Source organism: Diplotaxodon limnothrissa, linkage group LG9 (genome assembly GCF_057381915.1).
Source record: "Diplotaxodon limnothrissa isolate DT_005_m linkage group LG9, D_limnothrissa_male_GT1.1, whole genome shotgun sequence".
In the NCBI taxonomy this organism is placed as follows: domain Eukaryota; kingdom Metazoa; phylum Chordata; class Actinopteri; order Cichliformes; family Cichlidae; genus Diplotaxodon; species Diplotaxodon limnothrissa.
Window position 1 is genome coordinate 7,523,978 of NC_140604.1, and position 27,391 is coordinate 7,551,368.

The 27,391-nt window shown below is 43.6% G+C and overlaps 1 protein-coding gene across 1 annotated transcript in view; it reads left to right on the forward strand.

Moving 5' to 3' along the window:
* The first annotated feature begins 1,436 nt into the window (after window positions 1-1,436).
* Window positions 1,437-27,391, forward strand: part of arhgap12b (Rho GTPase activating protein 12b) — a 63,306-nt gene continuing 37,351 nt past the window's right edge. Inside the window, exons 1-2 of the mRNA XM_085362606.1 lie at window positions 1,437-1,590; window positions 5,623-6,364. Of these exons, the coding sequence (XP_085218732.1) occupies window positions 5,690-6,364 (675 nt within the window). The 5' untranslated portion in view covers window positions 1,437-1,590; window positions 5,623-5,689. The remainder of the gene's footprint in view (window positions 1,591-5,622; window positions 6,365-27,391) is intronic.

Genomic DNA, 27,391 nt, shown 5'->3' on the forward strand with positions numbered 1-27,391 from the left:
AAAAACCTCTCTAAACAAGACTGATGTGTACTGAAATCAGTGCTCGGAACTGTCATTTCCTCTTTACAACAACATGTTGTGTTTTAACACAGAGTTGTTTATGACACATTCATACATTTTTCTAAGATACTATGGTTGTAGTGTTTTTGCCAGAGGCTAAGTCTGGGTGAGTGACTCCACTGAAGCCTCCCTGCTTCCTGGCACTAAATCATTCATGTTCCTGCTTGGATGGTAAAACACTCTTCTTTGATCACCAAAAGAAATTTCAGCTCAGTAGCCTATGTATGTTTGGTGATGTTACACGATTTAAAGACTGTGAGAATTAAAAGCCTGGTTCTGAAGGGAAATAATTTCATCTTACTGTCATGACCTTTACCTTGAGGAAATTTACAACTATTCCAAGTTTACCAGATCAAAGTCAAAGACCCCCAGGGTGTTCGGCCGGGAGAGGCCAGGGAGACCTCGAGGCTCTGAAACCCGTCTATCAGCGTTGACAGACGGGCGGAGTGGGAGTGACAGACGACTGCTGTGTTAAATGCCCCAACTGCCACAGGGTGCAATAAAGTACGCGAACTCAAACCGGAAACAAGTTTGTTTGTTCATGAAACTAAAGGTCCATCAAAAATCTAAAAACTATTCAACTGAAAATTTTGCTGATTACTTTATCACATCATGTAGGATTATAAACGCAAGTTAATTAACTCCCCAAGCCTTCAAGGATTTGTTTTTTTTACACAGTAAAATTTTCTTCCTAAAAAAACAAAACAAATGTGTGTTTATGTGTGAGGATTTCCTCTGAGATGAAATGTGTATAATATGATAATATAGTAGCACAGTCCAAGGACTACAACTCCGTTCAGCGAGGAGATTGTTATGCTTGGACAAATTAGTATTGCGGAGTATTGTGATATAAATTTTAGTGAGCAAAAATATAGATATAATAAAATGTGTTCTTTACGATGCAAATTAACTTCAAAACAAAAGTTCCCTGTAAAGTTCCCGTAGCATAAGACGAATAAAACAATAAAATAACCAAGAAATATAATTATCTGTTGCTGATTTGATAACCGTGTTTTTTGTTTTTTTAAATAACCTCCAAAATGTGTAATTAATGCACATTTGATATTTTTTAAATAAAACTCTTTTCCATTGTTTTGTACATTTGTGGGTACAGAGTCTGTCAGTGCCCCACAGCTGTGTGACTGCATCAAGCGTAATTCATTTTCCAAGAAATAGAAAAGTGCAAAGGCAAGGTTGTCTGTTACTAATAATATTATTATTTTTGTTATGATTATATCAATATGGCTCTTATGGTGATAGCGTTATCGTGATTATCTCCAATAGCGAGAATTTGACGGAGGCAGATTTATTTTGGCAATTATGACCGGATGTGCGCTGTTTCCGCTCGGAACTTGACAGCCTGTGGAGAGGCGGCGGATTGCGAACAAGCTGGCTGAAGGACTTGAGGTCTTCTGCGGACTCAGTCGGAGCAGGCGAGACTGAAATAGGTTAGAAAAAAGTTCCCTCGGAGTACCTCTGCGGTCGGCACGAAGCACGGAGAGACGAAGCGGGAGTTTCTTTTTTCTCGAGGTGAGTGATTTTATCCTGGCGGGGCGCGATGGTCAGCGCGAGGCTATTGGCTTCTGTCGGAATTACTTTGTTGCTATGGCACGCTGTGGCAGAGCGCGCGGTGGTTCGTACTCGAGTGAACCTGCAGTGCTTTTGTCCACGCATGAAGCTTCTCGAAAATACCCCGAAAATGTCTGCTAGTGGGAAAATAAACTAAAGAAACGTTGTTGATATTCTACTGAGAGGGTAATTAAAGGTTCCACGTGATAGCATCACTCCGTGTTGATGGGCTAATTTCCTCTCGGTGTTTTTGGTTATTTGTCCCGGTCCGGGAGGCGACATAAATAGGAGGAGGGGGCTTTCTTTGGCAGGCATGCCCTCCTCTCCCCTCGCTCCTGGGAATCCTTGGTGATGTCGATTCGGAGACCCTTTGTCATGAATTCACATGGATTAAACTCCTTTGTGTTGCGTTACTGCAGTGTGTGTGTGTGTGTGTGTGTGTGTGTGTGTGTGTGGAAGGGACCCTACCCCCCACCTATACCGCCCCTCACCATCGCCTGCCCCCTCAGGCATGCTCTGAGTCCCCCCCCCCCCCTACAATTTATAGACTGCTTGCCTTTAGAGGGGGCTTTTCCAGTGCTGTGTCAGGGAGAAGCAGCGTTTATTTCCCATTGATGCTCATCATATGCAGCAAATAACCCGCATAGATGGGATTGCAATGCAGCAGCAGCAGCAGGAGCACATGTTGGAGTGGATGCTGCTCATCCACACATCTGCTTTGGGTGAAGCATAGGGACAAAGGCAGTGCAGGTCTCAGGGTGTTTCTGCTGCTACAGTGGCTTGTCTGCAGATGTATGCAGGTAAACGCTCTGGTCGTGATCTCCTTACTGATGCCTAGCTTAATATTCTTCCATCTACACCCACCCAGCTGAGAGACACTGATTTAACATGTTAACGGTGTGCAGCAGTGCAAGTCATAAACATGTTCGTTAAGAATCTTTAAAAATGTTTTTCCAGAGACCTATTTCTGTCACCGGATTGTTGTCACTGGTTGAGGATTTCGAACCACCTGGCTCCTCTTTTAAAACTCCACAAAAGAAACACAGTAAGTTTATGGTTATCAAGGTCCATATCGACAGGGACAGGCAGTATTTGCACAACATCCCTTTTTTTTTTTTTTGTAAGAGTCTGCTGAGCAACAAGTTGGCCAGTGCGCTCCTGTAAAGCTGCACAGTGCTGTGACACCCTGCTGTGCAGTGCTGGGGATTTATTTCCAACAAGATTTACTCTCGAGTCCTCTGCCAGAACCACAGCAGTTGAAAGGAGAGACGAGGAGCTCCATATTTCAGCTGCATTCTTGCTGAGAAGTTGCTTTTAATAATTAACAGTAGTGACTAGTGGAGCTGGGGGCCCCTTCCGAGGCTAGTGATGTCATGCTTGATCTCCAGCCAGTTTCTCTCGGTTTATGCTCCCATTAGAGCAGATTTAATCGTTTGGTTTTGTGGTCATTTGTGGTCAGTGTGGGAAATGGTTTTCCTTGGGTATATTTGGGAGCCTTTCAGATAGGTGCCTCAGCTTCACATGCTAGTAGTTATCTGTTACAACCTTGCATACTACTACGTACGCGATCAGGGACCGAAGAGCTTAAACTCACTGCTCTCTGTGTTAGCTTCCTGTGATGAAGTCAGGACAGTGACTGCCATGCAAACTATGGTGATAATGGTGTTATCACGTGGAAGCCCTAACAGGCACGTGACTACATCTTTGGCAGCTTTGCTCATGGTGTCAACTGTAGATTGTGTCTGAGTGGTGCATTCTTGCCCTTGCATGTTCCTGAAGAGACGGTCATTCATAAAGGCTGATGCATGTGTAATTTGACATTACAGTTGGAGGTTGTGCTGGGACAAGCCTGGACCGGGCTGCTTTCAGAGACACACACCCAGAAAGCTGTGGCTTGATGCAACTATAACACTTCATAGTGTTGAAACAGATGAAACAGACACTATTAAAGCTCATTATGGACATCTTTCATGGGTTCCCACTCTGGCCCAGACGGCTCTTACCACTGTAAATCTATTCTGGGTGTAGCTGTCTATTTCTTTACGTAAGGATGGGGCCCTTTGTAGATTTGGCGGCATGTTCTCACGCCTCACTAATAGCAGCTGCTTTTGCCGCCTAGACTTCAGTCTGTGGCGGCTGGTATTTCAGGGGCAGGAGAAGAAGAAGAAGAATTCAATATGAGGAGATATTAGGTTAACTGATGAAAGGATACTATCTGATGGCTCAATGACAGGTCTCGTCCCAAAACAAACTGCACAGGAATGGCGTGGGGCCCAGCTGTCTTCTGACTCACACACTGAGTGTACATGATATAGCAAAGAGATCGCCTCAAGCTTTTAAGAGGTTTCACACAGTGTCTTGTAGCTGCATTAATGAGTAATGATGCCAAAGCTGCAGAGCAGGACTCATAGACTTTATATCAGGGATTCCAGTCATGTGGTCCAGAACCAGCCTGCAAGAGGATACAGTTTTTAAATAAAATACTGAGATATTCCTGGTGCGATGATGCCAGCATTACAACACATCGGATTAAAAATGCACGTCGATTTAAATTATTATTTTTTAAAATCTAAACAATGGTTTGGATCATGAAAAACAGAAAACTGTTATTTTCCTTACAACTCTCTAAATGAAGGTTTTATGACTTTCTAGATCCAGTGTGATCTGTAAATTGTAATATCCATGTAATGACACTCTCGATGAGTTTGGAAGAACTTAGGGATGTTGAAATTGCACATCTCAAGCTGTATAGCTTCTGTTTTCTAAACGAATGGCTCTTTTGTGGGCGACCTTGGCTCAGGGGGTTGGGAATCGCATCTGTAACCGGAAGGTCGCCGGTTCGATCCCTGGGCTCTCTGTCCTGGTCGTTGTGTCCTTGGGCAAGACACTTCACCCTACTTGCCTACTGGTGTTGGCCAGAGGGGCCGATGGCGCGATATGGCAGCCTCGCTTCTGTCAGTCTGCCCCAGGGCAACTGTGGCTACAACTGTAGCTGCCTCCACCAGTGTATGAATGTGAGAGTGAATGAATAGTGGTATTGTAAAGCGCTTTGGGTGCCTTGAAAAGCGCTATATAAATCCAATCCATTATTATTATTATTATTATTATTATTTACATGTGAAATTGAGCTAAAATTATTTTATACATTATTTGTTGTCTTTCTGGAGACTAATTGGGACCAAAATTTACACAGTAAACGTAACAATCTATTTCGTAATATTTCACATTATCGACTGAAACTATGAACTCGTGAGGAAAGGTTTTATTGAGGCCATAGATCAAGGAAGAAGGAAGTGGATTTTCCCATAGACTTCCTCCCAATTGGACTTCTCTTTACACCCTGAGAAACTGCATGTTAATGGCCATTAAAAACACTCCATGTTGAAGACACTTGCACTTGGGCTTTACTTTTTAGACGGGGGAGCTACATCCATGAAGCACATTTACTGAAGTGCAGCCTTGCTTGTGTGCCTGAGAGCTACACAAAGGCTACCACGGGCTGGTAGTGGTTTTATACAGTGCATGACAAGAAGCTAATAAAATGATGCCGACTTTATTTTTAAGTGCAGCCACTGAAAGAACGTGGCCTCCACAGTGTCGTTATAGTCATTAAGATTAGTGTGTGGGGTCATGTTGCCATCACCTTTAGCTCAGCAGAGGACGATCGGATTACCAGGCTGGATATCCTTAGTGGTCGTATCCGTTATCAGGGCCAGTCAGTGTTGACTGCCTGCTTGTGGTTGACTCACCATCCGAGCACGTCTGACTGGGGGAACATTGTGTCATAATGTGAGCGTGTTTCAGCAGTAGCGCTTTGTGGTTGTGGTTATAAGGTGAGTAATAAAGTGGGGTGTGGATACCCAGGCCATATAAATAGCAGAGGGTTTGTGTTGTTTACTGGATGTGTGTGTTCAACTTTGCTCAAAGTTTTGTAGTCTTTAAAAAAAATAAAAATTAACAACTTATGGTTCTCCTCTGTCTTGTCTTCCTCAGTGAGATATGAGGAACCCTGCAGGCCCAGATTGCTGATCAGCTGAGGCAAGCACTTGTTCCCACAGACATGGCTGACAGAGAGGGGCTGCCCATTGCTCCGGGACAGGTCTACATTGAGGTGGAATATGACTACGAGTACAAGGCCAAAGACAAGATGGTGGCTATCCGGCAGGGAGAGTGCTATATGCTGGTGAAGAAGACCAACGAGGACTGGTGGCAGGTGAGAAAGGACGAAGGCGCAAAGGCATTTTATGTGCCAGCACAGTACGTCAGGGAAGTGCGCAGGGCGCTCATGCCCCCCCAGAAACCCACCTTGAGGGCCAAGCCCGCCGTTTTGGACATCTGCCGGGCCTCCAATGAGAACCTCAACAGACCTCAGCCAGAAATGTCCAGCTTCGGACGCCCGTCGCCTTCTTCCACCCCCTCTCCATCTTCTGATCGCGTCACTCCGCCTGCACTGCCCAAGGATGCTAACCAGAACGTGGGGAGTCCCCACCACTGCAAGCTGGTGGCTGAGTTGGTACTTCTCCACAATAACAACAACCACCACCACCCCAACAATTCCACATTGCCACGGACGCGGGCTGATTCACCAACACCAAAATCGGGGAACAACCACAAAAGCCCGGATGGCAGCAAGACGTCCCCTCTGAGCGAGTTGCCTGGAGAGGGGCTAAACAAGCTCCGCAACGACTCGGAGTCTGGAGACGAGCTGAGCAGCAGCTCAACAGAACACATGCAGGTAAGCTGCTGCTTAATTTCTATTAGTAAGCCTTGCTTTGCGCATTTGTGCATTGCTTTGCAGGTGCACCAAATACCACACAGGGTGACACCTTTGGTTCTGTAACTGCTCCCCTCCCAGCAAAAGTGACTCACTCTTATGATCGCCATTCATTTTCTGTTTCTTTGTTCTCTCAGCTATGTTTTTTTTTTCCCTTTTCTGTTCACGTCTTCCTCTCTCCCTGGTTTATTTCACACTCTTTGCTCACATTTCCTCTGGGCCATCTGCAAATAGCTGCCCTCGTCCCAGTCACATTCTGTCATTGCGTAGAGAGAAGTTCCAGCTTCTTCATTCATCATCTTGCTTAGCTGCAATCGTTCATCAGCTGTGCATCATTTGCCAGTTCTGAGTAAACGCATCAACAGTTGCACGTGCTTATTAAAATCTGCTGTTGCCTTTGAAGCAGAATTTGTCTGGTTTGTACAGACGGAGTGGGGTGAGGGGGTTGCGTTGTAGTTGGGCCATTAACGACTAAATGGTTTTGCTTGTTAAATGCAGGCTTCTATAACTGAGTCTTCAGGTAGATTGAATATAAGGCTGTGCAGCTTTGTTGTCACTTTAGCTTTTCAAACACTTTTATGTTGCTGTACCACAGGAAGGTGTGTAAAGGTATCATTATAGCTAGGCTAATGCTTTGAGACAGATTATCTCTGCAAAGGTTTTGGTATCTGCAGAGATCTAGACTTCCTGACCTCCCCCCCAACACACACACACACTTTGAAATCATAAAATTTATTTCCTCCCTCTCCTTTCTTTCCCGTCCCAGAGACTGATAACTCAGGCCACGAGATATGTCTCATCACTCTCAGACAGGGGGACTGTGGGAGACTGCAGGAACTGGGGCTTATCCTCCCTTGTCTGGAGCGCTGGTAGATCAAAGTAGGAAAAAGGAGGAGATTTGAAGACAGTGGGAGGCCATGTGGCTCTGCCTTCACGAGCCATTTTTGGGCCGGCCGTATCCAGGCAGGGTCAGCTGGTTCCAAGGTTCCAAGTGCTGCTTGTGTTCTTTGTTCCACGGGCTGCAGCAGCCTCCTCCACTGTTGAGTGAACAAAGAGACGGGCCTGAATAGAAACTAGGTCATATCTGCCGTGGATCAGTCTGTAGCCCCCGATCGCCCCGCTGCGGGGACCGTTGTGTGAGCGAGAACATGTGAATGCCATGTGTGATGCGCCATGTGAAGGAAAGTGAGAATGGCAGCACACCAACACAGTTTATGGCTTCAGAGCCACAGATGTACTGTTGGATGGCCAACGGGTTGGTGGGTCGCTATTGACATAACCCCCCCCCCCCAAACAAAAAAAAGAAGAAAGAAAAGGGTTGCTTTCTTTGTTACTGCCTGTCTTCACTAAACTTTTGGAGTTAATTATATGCTTGGCCAAAATAAACACATTTCACTCTCAGGCATTTACATTTGCATGGGCAGCTCTTTGGGGTGGTTTTTGGCGCATAAGTAACAGACAGCAGACAGGATTTAGCCAGAGCTCCCCGTCAAGCTCTGCGGTGTCTGTAGTCGCCGGGGCAGGTGGAACCCACTCCCTCTCTCTTTGTACCTTGTTGTGTTAGCTTGTCCTGTTTGGCCTGTTGCCAGGCAAGTGAATGACCCTGCAGAAAGCCCAATTCTTTCAGCTCCTCTCCTTCCACTGCTTCCTGCCATTGCACGGGTACAAGCAAACTGCCCCCTGAAGAGAGAGAGGCAGAGGGAGGTTCCTGCTGAGGCAATATTGTATTTTAGAAGTTGGTTTTAGACACTTGTTAGTGCCAGAGTGGTAAAACTCACTTTTATGCGATTTGAAAAAAAAATAGTTAATTGTATCCTTTGTGTTTACTTAATACAGTGAAACCCCGACTTACGAAATTAATTCGTTCCTGAGGGTCTTTCATTAGTCGAAAATTTTCGTAAGTCGAAGCACCCATTGCGCCTTTTGAGTGAACGATAGGCTATAGGCTAATTGCTAACTGCAACACTAATACGTCATTCAAGTGGAACAGCGAAGCGCAAGTACAAAAGCCAATTGTGGGCATTGTAGGCATTCTGGGCTCAGCCAATCAGAGCCAGCAGATTTTGTTAAGCGGGCATTTTGACGTAACACGGGCAGAAATATTGCCGTTAAGTGCCTTCGTAAGTTGAATTTTTTGTTAAATGGGGTATTCGTAAGTCGGGGTTCCACTGTATTGTGATTGAGACTTGCTAAAACATACATAAAATTATCTGATTGACCCAAGGTGGGCCACCATCGCACCACTATGACACCTCTGACCTTTGTGGCATAGATATGGCAGTGCTGTGGTGTGCAACATGGCATGTAGGCATTAGAGCTTTTGTGTCCACTGGGTTGCAGAGCGGAGCTGGTCCAGCATGAATCACGTGCTGGATCAGCCCCGCTCTGCATATTGCGATCTGGTGTGACTACCTTAAGTTTTTGTGGTGTGGCAGTGCATAGTATCCTGCTGGGAGGTGTCAGCTGCCAAGTGCCATGAAGAGTGTGCTTAATCTGGAACAGATTAGGTAGGTGGTGCATTTCAAATTAGCATCCACATAAATACTAGAATCCAAGCTTGTGAACACTCCATTTTAACAAGATGATAACTTTTATTTGCGTAACCTCGCAGCACTTTCAATGTTCCTCATCTCTCTCTTCCCCATAACATAACAAATTTTAGGGAAATCTGATTGTTTCATGTTCTGAAAGGGGAAAACAGTGGCCGATATATTAGCATATAGCCCATCAACAAATTTCCCACGTGTGGGACTAATAAAGGTTATCTTATCTTATCAACACTGAAGGCTGAGTAGCTCATTGACATACAGGAGCTTCTCTGTTAAGCTGCTGAAGCTGGTCTAAACGTGAGGTAGCAAACACTGTTGAAGCTGCAGTAAACGTCACAGTCATCTCAGATCCTCACTGAAGGTGCAAAACCATGATGTCATGATGTATCTCTATGGCAACGAGCATGTCCAGTGTCCCAGCATGCCAGTGCAGTGAAAATGCAGACTGCCAGGCACTAATACACTTGCTGTCAGGCTGTCTGGAGTGGCAGTATCATCTAATAAGACTAATTTTAACCCACTTAAAACTTAAAGCCACCCAAGGAGGACAAACCTTGTCCACAAATCAGGTTATTAGAAGAGGCTAAAGCTGCAGTAACGGTACCCATCCACAAACACATTTCCTCTCCTGAGCACATCGACTCAGGAGCCTTTGAATGAATGGAGACTGGATGGGAGGATTCAAGTGCCAGCTGGCCCCCTCTTAATTGATTTGATTTGATGTGCGGGTGGCGATTAACGCCTCCGTGTCTCTTCATGCTTTCCTCGTGTAATTTGCTTATCTCGCCGGCTCTGGCAGAGACTGATGGTTCACTCCACGCCTCCTCTGCACCACTGGAGGTTGCTTGGGCCGGTGGTCACACAGCCCCATCCAAACCAACTCCCTTTTATTAACCAACCCTCCCCCTCCTCTCTCGTCTAGACAGCACAGCTACTACGTTCTTATTGGACGGGCAAAATAAGCCTCTTTTCCTCACTTCTCGGGGACCTCGCAGTAGGATCTGTTGTGTGTTTTCTTTTTTGAATTTAGCAAACATGTGATTTAAAGCCCTTTTTTCCACATAAACATCTTGGTTTTCTCTACGCTTACTCTGCTTTTATCTGTTGTTTTGTCTGTTTGTCTGACCACACAGTGTGTGTATCCCCACAAAGAAAGTTATTTTGAGTCAGGTTCCTCAGGAGTGCTTTTTACTCAGCTTCTCTTCTTTTTTGACTGGAAGCAGTTTTCTTTGTTCCAAAGCACTGTGACTTAATGAGCAGATGAATGCCACTCTGTGGGATTTTTGGAGAGGTCGGATGGTTGTTTTCTCTCTCAGTGGATGTGTCACACAGATGTGGTGGCCCTGGAAGTGTTTGGGTCTGTGTTTTTATGCCATGGAGTCGGCCAGCTGCCCTGCAGGCACTCACAGGTAGAAAGGCCTTAAAGGCCCCACCCTCACGCCAGGATTTATACCATTTGACACAATCAGTGTCTAAACACTGCTGGACCCTCCCTTTCTTTCATAATTCCAACACATTTGGCTGTTAAGTAAATCCTCACAGGCTGCACTCTCTGTGTCTGTGATGAAACTGGTAATTCCCTGAGATTACAAGATGGATCAGTCACTCCCATTAAATAAGCTGTCTTCTAGTATTGTGTTGTTGTTTTTATTTTTTTTCTCCTCTCAGAGAAATCTAATTGAAGGGCTGCTGTGTAGCCACAGTGACATAACAAGCTTGTATGCATCCAGATGGATTCTTAGAGGGGTTAAAAATGAAAGTATGCTGCTGTTTTGAGGCCAGCGTTTGCCTGCCTTCAGCCTGCTTTGTGGTCTTTTTGCTTGCTAGTCGTGCCTGGAGGAGGAGAGATAGACGGGGGGAAGGCTTGGATGCCCTGGACCCTGACTTTGCTGCTCGTACCCGGTTATGGGATGGCAAAGGCATCCCAGACAGGTACATTGTCATATTTTTGGTTAATGAGGAGATTAGTTGTAGCACGTGAGCTGTGAACCTCTAAGCAGCTGCCACGGTGAGCTGAGTGATCCAGAATAGCGACACTACAAGGTCACCATTAAAGATGGAGGAGAGCATTAAAAGCGGGTGTTGTGAATGTGTGAGCATATGCTGGGATGTCGATGGCCTGCTCATTGCTGTTTCCTTCTTCCTGTGTATGAAACGCAGAGGGAAGCACGTGCACACGTTGGCCCCGTCCTCCTGCATTGTATGTTTGCTGACTTGCGCAACAGAGCAAAGTTTGGGAATGTGCATCAAGGGTTTAGCAGTGTAATGAAATATACCGCTACGTGCGGTTGCTTGAGACTCCTAAATGCACTTTGAAACTGCAGTCGCTCGCTGAAAGGTTTGATGAATTTACCGCTGTTATTTTGGTTGTGCTGAATCGGCTCATTAAAGTTCAGTGACGTGCGTTTTCTCCCACGTGAAGCAGAATGTGTGTATTGTTCTTAGAAAGGACAGTGAGGTGGATAGTGAGAAAGCCTTTCTGTCCCACTTGAGTGTCCTGGGAAGCTCTTGAGTTTACTGTACAGAAACAACCTGCTCTTAAACACACAGCACCACAATAACCTGCTAATTGCATGTTTTGCTAAATGGGCCCTTTGTGCGTGCAGCCTAAAATTATGTGCAGGGACTCTTTACAGCCAATTTCCAAATAAGCTGAAAGCTTTTGAAGAAAGCATACACTCTTATTACACAAAGACAGTAAATTCCACTAGATATGAGCGCAAGCAGTGCTGTAACCATCTCCTGTGCCGAGACTTGCTACCGGTCCGGCTGAAAAGGAGGCCCCTGCTTGTTTTCCAGCGCGTGCTTGACATTCCTGCATCAGTGCCTACAAACGCACACTCACTCACGGTGAGGCAACAAGCGAGTAAAATCAATGAAGGCTTGCTTTTCCCTCAGAAGTGCAGCACTAGACCTTTTGGTAATCTAATAATAAACTTGAGCAAACAGTGCATCTGCTGTGCTCATGTGAGCGTCTGTCTCTGCGAGTGCGTGCATCTGGCTGCATGCATTCTTCCTAGTTCTTCTTTTTCTCTCTTCTGTCTGGGCATTGAGGTTTCTCTTCTACTTTTCTGCCTCGCTCTGTCTCTCTGCTGCTCCCTCTGCTAAGTCAGTCTGCACACCTGTCTCTGGAGTTTAGTGAATGGCTCCTCTTGGTCCACTTTCCAACCGGTGACTAGGGCTGTTCGATATAACGATATATATCGGATGACGATGTGAAAACGTCTGTTTCATATTATGTTATCGTTTGTTTCGTGGTGTCGCAAAATCATCTGTTTACGGCAATATTTTTTTCATCGTTTTGATGGTCACTGTATAATTTCCTGAAGTTCTCTCTTTCTCTTATATTTAATATAGCCACACTACAGACGGACAAGTGATTGTTTTTATGCATTGTCGTTAGCAACAACGACGGTAAAACCACCGCGTGGCTCCGCCGTCCGCATGTTTATTTTCCACATAAACCTTTCACAATAAAGCTGAAGAGCCTGTTGAGATTTTTCAAAATAAACTGAATCAAGTGAAATAGAATGCAGAGTGTTTACGCATGAGAAGCTAAAAAGAGCTGTCAGGTGCTAAAAAAAAAAGAAAAAGCTTAGAACAGGCTTTCCCCCGCAGCACGCCGTGTAATAAATACGTAACACTCGACTCCAGGTACACAACGCCCAGCTGAAAACACTTCACGCAAGTCAAGTTGCCCGAGATTAACAGAATTTACAGAAAATGTAAAATTTTTGTTATTATATATCGTTGTCGGGACGATAAATGCCTTATATCGGGATATGAGATTTTTCTATTGATGTTTCTGATGTTTCTATTTATTTCTTCCTCCACATCCATCCCGATGCATGCCTCTGTGACGCATGCGCATGAGGATTATATCCACAAGCCCCAAGCAACAAGGCTTTAAGAAACCCACAATAGCTGATATTAAGGCTTGCTGTTATGGGGGATTGCTTGCTTTCCATTTTTCCTTTATTAATGTTTTGATATAAGAAGATTTCATATCAAGTCACAGTGTGCGTTCACATGAAAGGAGCCAGAGAGACCAATCTGTCATAAAGTGTCACACCAGTTTAATTCTTCTTCTTCCCCAATAAAGACGTCATTTGATGACCTCACCTAGTACCCTTAATGACGAGTTTTGACACCTCCATATATATCGATAAAGATGTGGTTTGTTGACCACAAGATAAGGTTCCCAGCTTTTTCAAGGTTAGCACATAGCTACATAGGCAGACATTATCCGTACTAACTTATGATGCACACCCAGTCATTTTGTTCAGAAAACAGGAAGGAATATGACGGAAACCGCTCACTTCAGAACAGAGGAACGATGGCATTGGAGGGCGTAAGCTGCTCGCACATGCACTCCTAAAAACAGGTTCAGACGTTAATCTTAAGAGCCTGAAAAAAGAAGGCAGCTGAACCTGTGAAGAGGTTCCTCCTCTCGTCTAAGAGGCCAAGAGACAACCCCCACTAGGGGTTAAATACCTGGCCCTCTCCACCTTTTCTTTCGAATGGAGGAAGCCGTTGGATTAGAGTTGAAATATCTCCACAAAAAGTCCAGATGCCTGTTTTTCCCCCAAGACCTGGATAACTGAGAACTGACACGGACATGTCAGGACATCAGGAGTTTTCAGCCCAAACAGTTCTGGGGATACCCTAAGGGTAACTACTCACTTGGTGGTCCACAAAAGAAGTGCATACTCTTAGAGGCTTTTTTTCCCCGATGTTGAGCTCGTACTTCCAATAATCACTCCTATTAGCCAGCTAAAGATTGAGGGCACAATCAGACAACACACAGACCATGTACTAGGTTGGAGATCATTTGATATCTTCTTTGACTACATTGCATGTTTGCTCTCAGATGCCCATCTATCAGTTATGGCGTAGAACAGGTGAAGGCTGCAGTGTATGCACAAATCCCTTTATATTAACCTGCAGAAGTTCTGTCAATGCTTGTTTCCTCATTTGCAGTTGGCATAAACAAAACCGGGCACAACCAGAAGTAACAACTTCTTTGTTACTGAAATGCATACATACTCCATGTGACCTTAGGCATTTCAGTAACAAAGAAGTGCTCTGCAAGAGAACATGTTATTGTTTCACAAGCTAATAGGGTTGCTGTTCTGTAGTGATTTCCTAGAAAACCATAATATTCTACATCTGCTCAGTTACTGCTCAGTTATTGGGAAAAAGCAGGTTATGTAGTTTATAATCATTTAACATTGGTTTTGCATTGGTTAGACGGCAACTTCTCCTTCAAGTGAGAGTGACAGGTTGGTTAGTGTTTAAAATCCATCGGTTGTTACTTGTCTTCATTACCTTGTGTTCTTCCAAGATGAGGTAATGAGTGTAAACTTGACATGTAAGTGAGCCGCATGTCACTGAAGAACAGAGCTGACACAGGAGAGACCGAAGCCTTGGCCTCTCTTCTGTCTCCCTTTTTAGTTGCAGTTCTTCGTATCCAGCATCCCTAAAGCTGCTCTGCCTGTCAGCCTGTGAGGCAGCGTGCTGCCTATTCATGTAGTGGATGACGGGGGTACATCACCTGTTTAATTTGCTCACTCCGGCTATCTCGCTCTGCTCGTCCTTGCTCCGCAGCTCTCTGTTGTTTAGCTAGTCCCTCGCCTGTCGCTCAACGTGTCTCTCTCTCTCTCTGAGCCTGGCTCACTGCTGTAGCTTGATGCACTGGGACAGCATGTACCCAGAAAAGGTAAGAAGAACACCTATCTGGGCTGCTTTTCATAACTCGGCTACATTATTTTTCTCAAGCTGCCTTCCTCTGGTCTTCTCTCCCCCTCTGGATCGTTCCCTGTCCATGCTTTCTCCCTCCCCTTCACTGTTGTTTGTAATCAATGTGGAAACCTCATTCCCTTCTGCCTGTGGCATTTCACCTGGAAACACTCAGACCGACAGCACCAACTGCTGTGTGTACGCTTATGTGTTTGATATGGTGCTGGGCACGTGTGGGTGTTCTAGTGTAGGATTTATTTAGAAAGTAACTTTGCCAGCTCCCCCTCTGCTGTGTTTTCCACAGAGGTCTGTTTGCACACAAGTGATGATGCTCGGGGCACTGGGCTCTCAGTGCGTAGTTACATAACTGATTCTCGCTGTGTCCAGAGCCTTTTGAACAGCTGCTAGTCCTTTACACCCTCCAGCTGCCTCTTGGTGTGGATGAGTGGTCAGGTCAAGCTATTCTTAAGAATCTCACAAATACTGCACTTTCTGTGTTGATGATAAAACGGTATCTGGCGGCACACACTTGCTTGTTGCAGAAAAGGAGGCTAAATTACCTAATTGGTGTTATTTTTGTTTTAAAGTGGACAAATCAACTAGGACCTAAATAAAACCATTGTTAAGTATACTGAATATTTCAGTCTCTAAATAAATAACATATGCTGTTAAGTGACCAGCGTGCTCAAAACTGCTGCATCTGTTATCACCCAAGGTTAGCAGGCTACATTAATAAACCGTGCCGGAGCAGTGCACAGGCACGTTTATCTGCTAATTAGTGTTAAGTAACAGACTAATAGAGTGCTAGAATTTGCAGTGTTTTGCATCTGTGTTTGAGGTTTGTACTTGCACCTTGAGGGATCACAGTCAGCGCAGCGCTGAAGTGAAGCACCATCAGTATCCCACTGTTCTTGGCATTTTGTTTGTTTTTCTTCGCCCACGCTAGTTTCGCCTGCATAAAGACTGAATTTTGAAATCACGTCACCATGCTTCTAATGTTTACAATTCAAAAACTGTTTCTTTAACAGCTTTTCTATCCAAAATGCACAACTTGGCAGGTAATGGCGTTGCATGTAAAGTCAGAGTTTGGACTAATCAGTGTGTTATAAAAAACTCTTGCGGCCCTCTCGCCCTCTTCCCTGGGTTCTGGCTGCTCTTTGACTTGTTGCACTCTGTCTTTGAGTGTAACAGCTTGTATTTCTCAGCGATTTAGCGCAACACTGCAGCAATTTCCTGCAGATCAAAGACAATATTTGAGAGCCATCTGCTGTGTCTCTCTGCTCTCAGTGTTTTCCTCAGGAGACCTGCAGCTGGGAGCTGGTTGCCAGCGAGTGGGAGGACTGGTGAAAGCATCAGAGCGTAGGAGTCTCGAGGCATCGAGGGGCACGTATTGTCTTCGTCATATGCTGCTGCTATCATTAATTACTTAATGCAGCTGCCAAAGAGACAAAGTATGAGCAGTGAATCGATCAACGCCGAAATTGTTCTGCTGGCGGCTGTCTTGCCAGAGGTCATTTACTGTTAAAAGGAGAATGGAATTGGTCTGTCACATCATCTGGTGGAGTGTACAGGCGCATGGAAAGGTGTAGAGTTGTTGCTGTGGGCTGGTACAGTTGCTGTTTGACCTAACGCACTACAAAGTGCTGCAGGAGTACCTAAAAATACAAAGCAGAATCATTTTGTGGAGACAAAGTATGCAAGAAATAATCTAAATGTCTTTTATTGGTGTTTCATTGGGATGAAAACACCGTTTGTCACATTTAAAGAGATACATCAGAAGCTTACAAACTGATCAAAAATAATCTATTATATGTGTAATTATATTTTCTTTATGTTTCACATTCTGTCAGACTGCTAGAATATTATTAGTCAAATTATTGGGCATGAAGCCTAGCACTAGTTGACCTACTTAAAAAATAAATAAAACTCAGTAGCACAAAGAAGTGCTACAGTGTTGATTTTTTTGGCACTGAGGTTATAGGCATTAGTTGAACCAGCTCTGCAGTGGGTGTGTAATCCTTTCTGTTCGTGTAGGTCATTTTTAGGCTCGCGGTCGAGCATGCGTGGCCCAGATAGTCGTTTACCCCTGAACCAACTTTCCAGAAACTGTGTTTTTGTCCCCAGAACTTTCCACGAGCAGCTGTCGCCGAACAGAGATGCTACAGAGGGAAAAACAAAGGGGATACACAGGGAGTGGACACACTATACCGCTGTGGATCAGTCTGGATCCTTCTGCCAGCTTTACAGCTCTGTAACCAAACAGCAAATCCAATTTTAACACAGCCTCAGCACAAGTCCTATAATTGCTCTCAGATGGGCTTTCAGCTCAGTGGGGAATCCTCCAACCAAACCCTGCCTTAAGGGGATACAGTATGTGTGTCTGTACGTTCCCTCAAAGCTGACCAGAAATAGCTTACTGATAAAATATAGGCGTTAGGATGGTGATCAGAGTTCTCTTTAACACATGGAAGAACCTTCCAAGGCCAGGAGCCTTTCAGTGCCCTTGCATTTGATTGGCAGAGAGGCACTCCCGGTGTCCATTAATGAAATGGATATGTCTGCAGTAACGGATGTCTCAGTGCTCCCTCTATGCTCTGCTGGCTCTGCAGTGCTGTTGGCTGGGCTGATCAGCTCTTTTTATAAACAGGGGTGCACATAAGTGGTCCGGTGCGCATTCACTGTCAAAATAAAAAGACGCGCACCAGATAAGAAGTTGCAACGCGCGTTTGCGTACATAAGATTTTCTGGAGGAGGACAGACATTTGTTTAGAACTCTTAAAGATGTCAAGAAGCAATCTCCTTTAATCAGGTGTTCCTCCACCTCCAAAGAAATGTCAGAAGGAGTCCAAACCGCAAAAGAAGCGCGTATTCTTGGAAAAGTGGTTGCAGAAGGTGAGCTGGCTTCAAACAAATGATGAACGCACAGAGATGTGGTGCAGAATATGCCATGAAAATCCCAAAAACAGTGCCTTTATATGTACGCAAATGCACGTTGCAACTTCTTATCTGGTGCGCGTGTTTTATTTTGACAGCGAATGCGCACCGGACCACTTATGTGCACCCCTGTTTATAACTGATTGACAGCTCGTTGGTTATTCTGTCAGGGAGAGATTAGAGTTTCCGTCATAAACGTATAGACTGGCTCGTGTTTAAAGTGTAGGAGTGGAGACAAAATCCTGTTCATAGTTCATCTGAGAAGCTTTGCAACATTAAAGAAAAGGGTCTGTGGAACCTTTAGAATGATGATCACCTTCTTTCCCTTATTTTCTGCTCCCCTCCTTTGCTGTTTGAAGCATGACCTTGGTGATGGACCTTGGTCAGGTAAGCATTAGCTGAATGGGAGCAAAACAGCCAAGTGTTGGGGATTGTTGGAACCAGTGACATAGTGCATTACCCCTGCCTTGCACACCCCTTTTAAAACTTTTTTAAAAACTTCTTTAAATTAATTCAGATTAACTCTACACGATGCAAAACAGCTTGTGGCAAATACTTTTATGAAGGAGCATTAAAGGCAAAGTCTTTCTCACTGGGCTCAGAGCTAGTGTTGTGAAAAACTATAAACATACACAGCATCAGAAAATAGTATTAGTCTAAGATTAGTTTGTATTTACTCGAGATTTGACTAATCTTTCAAAGTGGTGATTTTAATTGTTAAAGGAAAAGACACACACCTTGTTAAATCATAAATTATCTGTGATTAACCACACCTTTTCGAAAGCTCAGTTTGTTTTGTTAGCTACGATCAGACCTGCTGAATCAAGAAATCACTAAAACAGGAACTGTCTGACAAAGTAGCAAGCTAAAAGGACGTGAAACGCTGCACATCATGCCACCATCTAAAGAAACAGCTGAGAAACAAAGTCATGCCATCTGTCAGTCTGGAAAAGGTTACAGTGCCATTTCTAAGGGTTTGACAGCCATTATCCCCAAATGGAGAAAAACTTGCAACAGTGCTGAACCTTCCCGGGGTCGGCCAAATCAAAGTCTGGGCTTAAATCTGATTGAGATGCTTTGACATGACTTTATACTGGACGCTCGAAAAGCCTCTGGTGTGGCTCAGTTAAAGCAATACAGCAAAGAAGGGTAGACTAAAGCAGAGTGATGTGAAGCACTCATTGCTCAAATGCTTGATTGCAGTTTTTGGTGCCAAGGGTGATACAACCAGTTATTAGATTTAGAGGGCGATTACTTTTTCACACAGGGCCTTGCTTTTTTTCCCCTACCCCCTTAAAAAAAACAAATTTTAAAAACTGCATTTTGTATTTAGTTGGTTTATCTTTGTCTAGCATTAAAATTAGTTTGATGACCGGAAACGTTTAAGTGTGAGAAATATACAAAAACAGAACAAAGAAATCAGGAATACTTTTCTGCACCTCTTTATGTCAGTTTCTCCGTAACAACACATTTAGTTATCTGATCAAACATCTCTTCTTTCCCTTCTCCTGCTGTTTTTCTTTAATGTTGTTTCTCACACTGGCTGTGGTTATGGCCGGTCGATAAAATGGGGGAAAAATAAAATAAAATAAACTTTTCATCGATGCATACATGAGACACGGTCAATATACAGTCGATAGAACTCATCCTAACGGCCAGTGACGATGAGAATAGTTGAGAATTAGGTTGACACAGGGAAAGGAAACAACCCAAGCCTCAAAAGAGAAGGACAGACAGAGAAGTAGACACTGCTTTGGGTGGCCTGCACAACCCAATGCACACACAACGTAACGACTGTTCTTGCAGCATACCATACAACAGAAAATGAAGAGACACAGTAATATCACAAATGCAACAGGTAACTTTACTGTAAAAGACATGGTGCCAGTTAGCATAGTTGAATATATTGGATTTAAGCATCTGTTTAAAGTACTTGGCCCTATATGTGTCATATATATCAGGTTTGTGGTTGTACATCCATAGATGAGATTCACTCAGAGACAGTATTGCACTTCATGTGCTTTCTAAAAAAAATGTATTTGATTTACCTTTTTTGGAGCATAAGGGTACCACAACTGAGTTAATATGTCAGTTAATGTTCTTCTTTGTGTACAAAACTTCTCGAACTTGTTTGATGTATAGAGAAGGTTTTTTGTTTGTTTTTGTGGGATTCTTTCCCAATACTTTCAAACTTTTAAGCTTGATAGAAAGATGATTTGATCTAAATTTTGATCTGAAATTTTGGCATGATATGATTTATTTTTCTCTTTCTGTATTGCTGATCCCTGGCTGTGGGATGTGACCGAAACCACTAATAGAGGTTAAATTCTTCTTGTTTCCACAGTGAAAGGCCGTCAGCCAGTAGTTCCTTTTGGCATATGCTGATCATAAGATATAAACATTAGCCACAGGGTGTCACCCATTAACCTCAGCATAAGCATTTATGGAGCTAGTAATGCCCAGAGACGCATACCTGCTGATCAGTACAGAACAACAGGCTCTTAAACACTAGAATTCCACTCACCAAACCTGAATCACAAACTTCTTGGATGCTCTGTACCATACAGGAGGCCATATTATTTGCTAAATGATCTCATTAAACACAGTTTTCCAGTTCAGCGCTTCAAATGAACCAAATCAGCAGCTGCCTGCTACAACACACGGTTAATCGAAGCAGCCCCTAAACTGCAATATTCTCATAGTTCAAGCAGATGCGTTAAAATCAATTACCTGAGGTGCAATCATTTTATTGTAAGAAATTATCCATACTGGCCAGGACCACTTTTGTGTTTTGGCTGTAATTAAGTTGTTTAATGCTGGCATTTAGAGGAGCGGCAGTTCTTGGCACTTTAGCACAGGGTGGTGGTTAGATATATTTGCTGTATTTATTTTCTTTGCTTCTTCTTTTTTTATGTCTATCTCTGATAGCTTTTTAGGTGTTGTGAAGGTCTGGAAGTGTCTAGACAGATCAGGACTAATATTTTATTTTTGAATTTGTTTCATCTTTCATTTTCTAGATTAAATTGGAAAAACTAAGTCTTGACTAAGTAAACAAATAAAATCCTGAAAGCAGCCCCATGACAAAGGTCAGTTGTCTGAGTCCAGTGATTCACTTCCCTCTGGTGTACTTTCTGTATTACAGTCTCATGTTTGTGTGCATCAGGGAATCAGCTTGTGTATAATTCAACATATATGGCACACTAAAGCCTGAGTGTATTTTTTGTTTTCTCTGAAAAGTGCTACGACTGGAACATTGTTTTGAGTGGATTAACCTAGAGATGGACCGTGCTGGAGTGCCATAATCGTCTGAAAAGTGTTATAGGCTTCAATGGCTAAGCTTCCTGCACTGGCAACTGTGAGACAGAGGGGCTTTACTGGTCAGCCTAGGCACACTGCTCTACACACATACACATACTAGAATGCAATCTTCTTACATATCTGGATTAAGGGGGTTGTGCACGGTACATTCCTGGGTTAAACCCCTCCCTCCAAACTCCTGTTCATCCCACACCAACATGTTGTTGAACAATGTGCTTATCTTGACCCTCACTGTGGCGTGGCAAATCACAAAACCCCACCTTATCCAAATGCCAAGTGTGCCATACTGATGGCCTAGGTAGATGCGAGAGTGCTTGCTGTTTGCTTCCATGTCTTTTTTTGTCGCTTAATTTACAAATTCACTCTCCTTATTTTTGGGGTGTCACTAAAAAACCCTCAGTGGTAACTGACAGGCAAGTAATCTGCCTTTCTTAGAGTCGGGGTTTATGTGAGTGCTCGGTGGCCCGGGCCAGGACCCCCTCCTGGTGGTCAGTAAAAATGTTTGTTGTTGATCTGCCAGCCAGTCCCCAGGCTCTTGAGCATCTATTGATCTAAAATGAGTGGGCGTTTGCAACCATGGTGACATATTCTGGGCAGATAGCACCCACTCCACTGGTTACTAGGTTGCAGCGCTTTAGATATGTTAAGCATGCTGTGTATGAGACACTGTTTAAGGATGAGGGTGTTGGAAAGCCAATCACAGAAACACCAGTTTGCTTTAAATATGTTAGTTTAATTACATGTTCAGTTCACCTTTTAGAATTGTGAGAATCCTGATGCATCCCATAGTTTGGATGGAGGACAACAAAAAGGAACCAAGGCTACAGCATTTGTTGCAGATTGTTGGTATTTTTTATTCAGCTAAAACTGATCCAAACCATCATGCTGAGCAAACAACCTTTACTGTCAGGACTCCTTAATACATTTATTTTTGATTAAAAGGTCTACAAAGGTATCAGATGATACCGTTATGGGGGCAAAGACCAATGTTCTGGGGCTTCCAATGTAACCAGCAGATGTCTGGATAATGACCAATGCATATACAGGTTAATATTTTCAGTTCTACGCACCAGTCATAGTTTACAGTCCAAGTGTGACTATAAATACATGTAAAAACCCCAATAAATAGCTGACGGATCAAGATTACATTTTGGGCAACTGATCCATTCTTGTTCTTAACAGGCAGTGTTAACGCCTCTCCGTTCTGAACCATCCCATTGGTTCATCTGGTCCCATTTCCAATGCCCCTTTGTTCCTTTGAAGCAAACCCACTGACCCTGATCGTAAATGCCATCCAACCTAGTGACAGCCACGTTCCAGATTGCTGTCAGCACCACTCAGCAGGAGGGGACCACCTCATGGCTCAGGGTTACCGACTGCCCCAGTTTCTGCGCTGCCCGGTACACGTTCTGTTCAAGGCCCACTGGTCTGAGCTGCCTTTACGTGCCATTGCTGGCTTGACAAAAACAATGGCGGCATTCTCGATAATGTGGTCAAACTCGCCCAGTGGAAATTGAATTGCTTTCTACAGAAGCAGCTCTGTGACAGTCAATTACCCAACCAAGACCTTTATGTGGGTCAACCAGAGGACAAAGGAGAACAAGCTTATCTGTTAAAAGATATTGGAGCCCATGAATGCGTGTACATGTGATAGTTGGTTTTTCCCTTGTGCTTTAGTGTAGCATGATTATATTCTGTATTTTATATCATTTTTTCCTACCTAGAATAATGAAAATCCACCACTTTAAACCAGATTTCTTTGTTTATTTAATACATTCTTATTTTCTAACCTAAATATGGGTAGTGGGATTCTGTCAAATATGAGAGGAATACAAGTCTAACAGCATGTGAGCACCACACTGCCAAGAATATGTTGACGTGTAACTCAGGAGGTGGCAAGCAGTGCACAGTTCAGTGTGTAGTCATGTTTTCTGTGTCACATGCAGACCAGTGGCTAGCTGATGATGCAAGTCACTTTTCTAAAGACCCCAAACATGTGACCAGGCAGTATAGATGACAAGGCAGCCCTCTCTCTGGCAGAGACTGTACGCAACAATGGCTTTTACAGTGGCTGCTCCCGTGCTGGAACTTTTCTCTGGCTGGATATACCCCGGGACGGGGGCACAAAGAGGGGAGGGCCGGCTGCTTGGCAGAGTCCAGATTGTGGGCTGCCTGACCCATAACCTGTGACACAATGCATCTTTCTGTCACACACACACACACACACACACACACACACACACACACACACACACACACACACACACACACACACACACACACACACACACACACACACAGCTGAACACCCTGAGTCATTTTATGTAGGCCAGTGGGTAGAGTGGGGTGAAGAGGCTGGAGATTTAAATGTGCCCTTTTAATTGTATGTATAGCCTAGTAGCCCACTTTCCTTGGCCCTGTCACTAAAGGCTGTGGTAAATCATTATTAACTAATCTACAGTGACGCTGCCCTTTCACCAGAGCCCAAAGCAAAGTCTTCTACTTATGTCAAGAAACCAGTGGGATTCAGCTGAGGTTGGTGGAAGAGCAAAAACAACCCTGTCCTCACTTTCGAGTAGCTGTAATCAAATGTGTGACATTCTTGTGTGATAAAACATCATCAGCTCAGCTTCTTCCAAATGACCAATCAATACATCGAACCACTGTTTCACTGCTACTAAGGTCACAGATTGAACAATTAATCTCTGGTGACGCTGATAGCTTGACAAGAACAATGTGGCTTTGAAAATGAACATTTTGAAGAATTTATTTACACAGCAAATCTGTAGATAACGTCTATACAGCGGAAATGATTAGTTATCAATGGGTTTTCTGTCCAGTGGAAAGCCATCAGTGGGTTTTTTTATGTGAATTTCCACATGACTCAAGGTAAATATTAGAAATATATTTGTAAATAAATAAAGTAATTGTCTCTTTTCTCCCCAAATTTGTTCGAACTGTCGTTTGTACAGCATGAACTGGTTCATAAGCTCATAAATTAGAGGATCTATCAGGAAATTAAGTCATATAAGGCCCCCCACAGGTCAAACTATAGAAGGCTCATCAAATGTTGCCTGTAGCTGTCTTAGTCTGTGGCTCTCCAAGGATCAGTAAAGCTGGACTGCTTTCGTATTGGATGGCTGTCCGGCACCTGCCTCTGCTAGCCTTACTGGGCCTACCCAACCACCAGTTAGCCATGTCCACCACGTCAAAGTCTTTGTTTTTATTTGTTTCATAGAAATAATGACAGGACATTTAAAGGCATGGTGTTTAAATTGATGAACTATGGTGCTGATAATCTAGATTAGGATTACTGAAAATAATAATTTGCTACTATAATCCAGAATACCATCGTTTCTTAAAGAATGATAACCCATTGGCCAGATTTCGAAGCTCATAAGTTCACATTGTGGAGACATTTGAGGATTTTCATACAACTGTTACAAAATCACTAAAATGAAGGAATAAAAAGCTAATCGCTAATTGACTCAGTGATGGCTAACATCTTTCTCCAGTCGCCCAAACCTTTGATCACATAAAGAAACAATGCAAAGTGAAGACATAATTTTCAGACTTCAGATATTTTGTGACCCTTTAGTGGATTAAAATATCTATAGGAGACATTTTCAGATTGAAGAAAATCAACACTTCTGTAATGAAAATACACAGAAGTATTTGTGCATGTATCGCTATAGTATTGATCATTATCGTATTCCCTTTCCCTTTTTAATTCAGCAAGATTCATTTGTGAACTCTTTGCATATTTTTAGATGATTGTTTATGAGGACTAAACGAATAAAAATCAGAGTTGTAAATGTAGTAACTGTTTTTTCTCCCCTCCTATTCTCTGCCTTAAGCAGAATGAGTTGTCCAAACCACCTGCTGTGCTCTGGGCTCTTTTTCTCGCTCTGCTAAGGTAATTCCATTTCCTTATTGTAGACGAGCTGCGAGTGCAGCACTCAGCTCTGTGGGGGGTCCCTGCCGTCAGCCTCTCCCAGCCCAGATGTGCCGTTACTGTCTGCCGGTCCCAAACCACCTCATCCCTCCGTCCTAGCTCTTTTTTTCACCTTTTGTCCCTCCTCTTTTAGCGCTCGCCCTCACTGCTCTATAGATGTTGCTGCTGCTGTATCTGTCATGCCATGATAATTTGCATTGCTTGTCCTATGAGAGTATCAGGTACACCTGAATATCCTGCACATCCTGGGTTGCCTTTCAGGTTTTTTTTTACTCAGCAGCTACAACAAAACCCAACATGGCAACAAGACATTTTCATTATGTTGATATATATCAGAGCCTGTGTGGTGTAGCTTGTTCAAACTCTCATTAAATATTCAGAACCTTCAGCCTAAATTTAAGGAAAGCTGTCGAAGCACAACCTGCACTTCCTGTTTGCCTGCCTGTGTTTGTGCGTGAGTTGGATTTACTACAGATTGCTGGTTTGAGGTTGTTTTCTTGGAGGAAGTTTCCATTTCCCTTGCGGTTGGCTGTTGTCTGGTGAAGTGGTACCACTTGGCACTCAGCTTCACCATGGTTTGTGTCAGCTTTCTGCAGAGTGTGATCGCAACCAGGGGCCTTAATAATTCAGTTCACATGATGAAATGCACGCACGCACATTCTCGCACCCCTCACACCCTATAGCACTCCAAAGACGGCTACAGGGTGATACACAGAAGGAGAGAGAGAGGGAGATGTGTGGAATTATTCTATTTGAACCTCGAGGGCGGCAGGGTGGCGTTTATCTGGGTCACATTCTGGAGAGGAGGATCATTAAATCTGGAGCATTAGAAATCAGCTACATGAAAACACTAATGCATATGCATGGTGCAAACACAATCCCCCACACTGAGATGGAGATACACACTGACTCACAACTCACGCAGCTTGCCATCCCATTTCATATTTTGCCTGTAATGCTGTTGTGAGATAAAAGCACTCCTCGCTGTACGTTTGATTTTCAATTAACCTGATTCACTGGGGTTAGTACCCTGATGCACCGCAACCTGCGTGCTCGGCGGCTCCAAGGCGCTCCCACTCTGTTCTTTCCACTAATGAGTCATCTTGTGTCTGAGCACAGATAGACAAGCTTCCCTTTGTCTCTGCCACGAGCCTTCTCTAAAAGAGAAATAAAGCAACTAACATAGAAACATAAAAATAACATCTCAAGTTGAACTCTGTATTTGGTAAGCTGTGCTTCCAGGTTAATCTTTGGTCAGAATAAAAACTCAAGTATGATATATCAGGCTAGCGAAGAAATACAAACAACATGATGAAAAGTTTAATCAGAGCAGTCTCGATTGGAAGTAAAGCACTTTTGGAGTTTTCAACGTGTGAAAGGACAGAAATAAGTTTTCCTGTACAGCTGCAGGTAATGAGTTCATGAGCGGGCCCACACATGCAAAAAGAGCGGCACATGCACTTTACTGAATCCCAAAAAATGACAAAACAATTACTTTTGAACAATAAATACCACATCTGTAACAGACTACCTTTCCTGTCATTTCCACCTGAACTGCAGGATCAAATAAGGCAGAGCAGTGCTCTGGGTAATAAGTACTGTTGTTAGCCGCGATCCACGGCTTTGGAGCTGGAGTCCACGAGAGACTGTGTGGAGAAGCAGCTGTGTGACATGAAGGGTCAGCACAGAATCAAACTCCCGTGTAGAGAATGTGACATGTAAAGTCAAAAGCTTGGCTGGTAAGAAGCAGCTGAAGTTTCAAAATAAGAGCGTGGAGATAATCTGAGGATGGAAAATATTAAATGGTAAAATGAGTTACAAAATGCACTTGGGTGACCATTAATATAGCGGGAGTCAAGTTGAGAAACAATGCTGTTCAAGTATTAAGTAGTATATGTATTCAAGTAAACCTGGCTTTGCTATAAAGACAGAGAGATCCTACCCCTAACGCACGCACGCACACACTCGTATTTCTTGTATCCACATTAAGGCTTTAACATTGCTTTCTCCAAGTGCCCCTCTACTTTGTTTGTTTTTAACTTGTTCATTGCACTCTGCTACAAGCAGAACTCTTCACATGGGTGTGTGAAGCGGAAAAGATGTCACTGAGAAGGAGCTGGTTGGGAAACCTTGGATGTTTTGATGTACTGCTTGTTTATGCTGACTGTATTACTGTTTAATGAGCATTAATGCTGTCAGCCAAAGTAAGCTGGGACCCAAACGTCGCCCGTGGCCTATGAAGTTCCTCTGCTACATGCTCTGTAATGGACGGGCTTAGTGCTACAGAAGCAGAGGAAAAAAGCCATTTAACTGCATCAGTACTTGATGTTTACTTCACATAAATAGGTGACATCAAATAAGGAAGAAAGTATTATCATGTTGTATTTCAGGTACATTTCAGGCCAGTTTGTAAACGCCATCTTCTCCTTTATAGTACAAAGATTTGTGTGTTTGGTGAGTCTATGAACGTGTGTGTGCGCACCTGTGCACTGC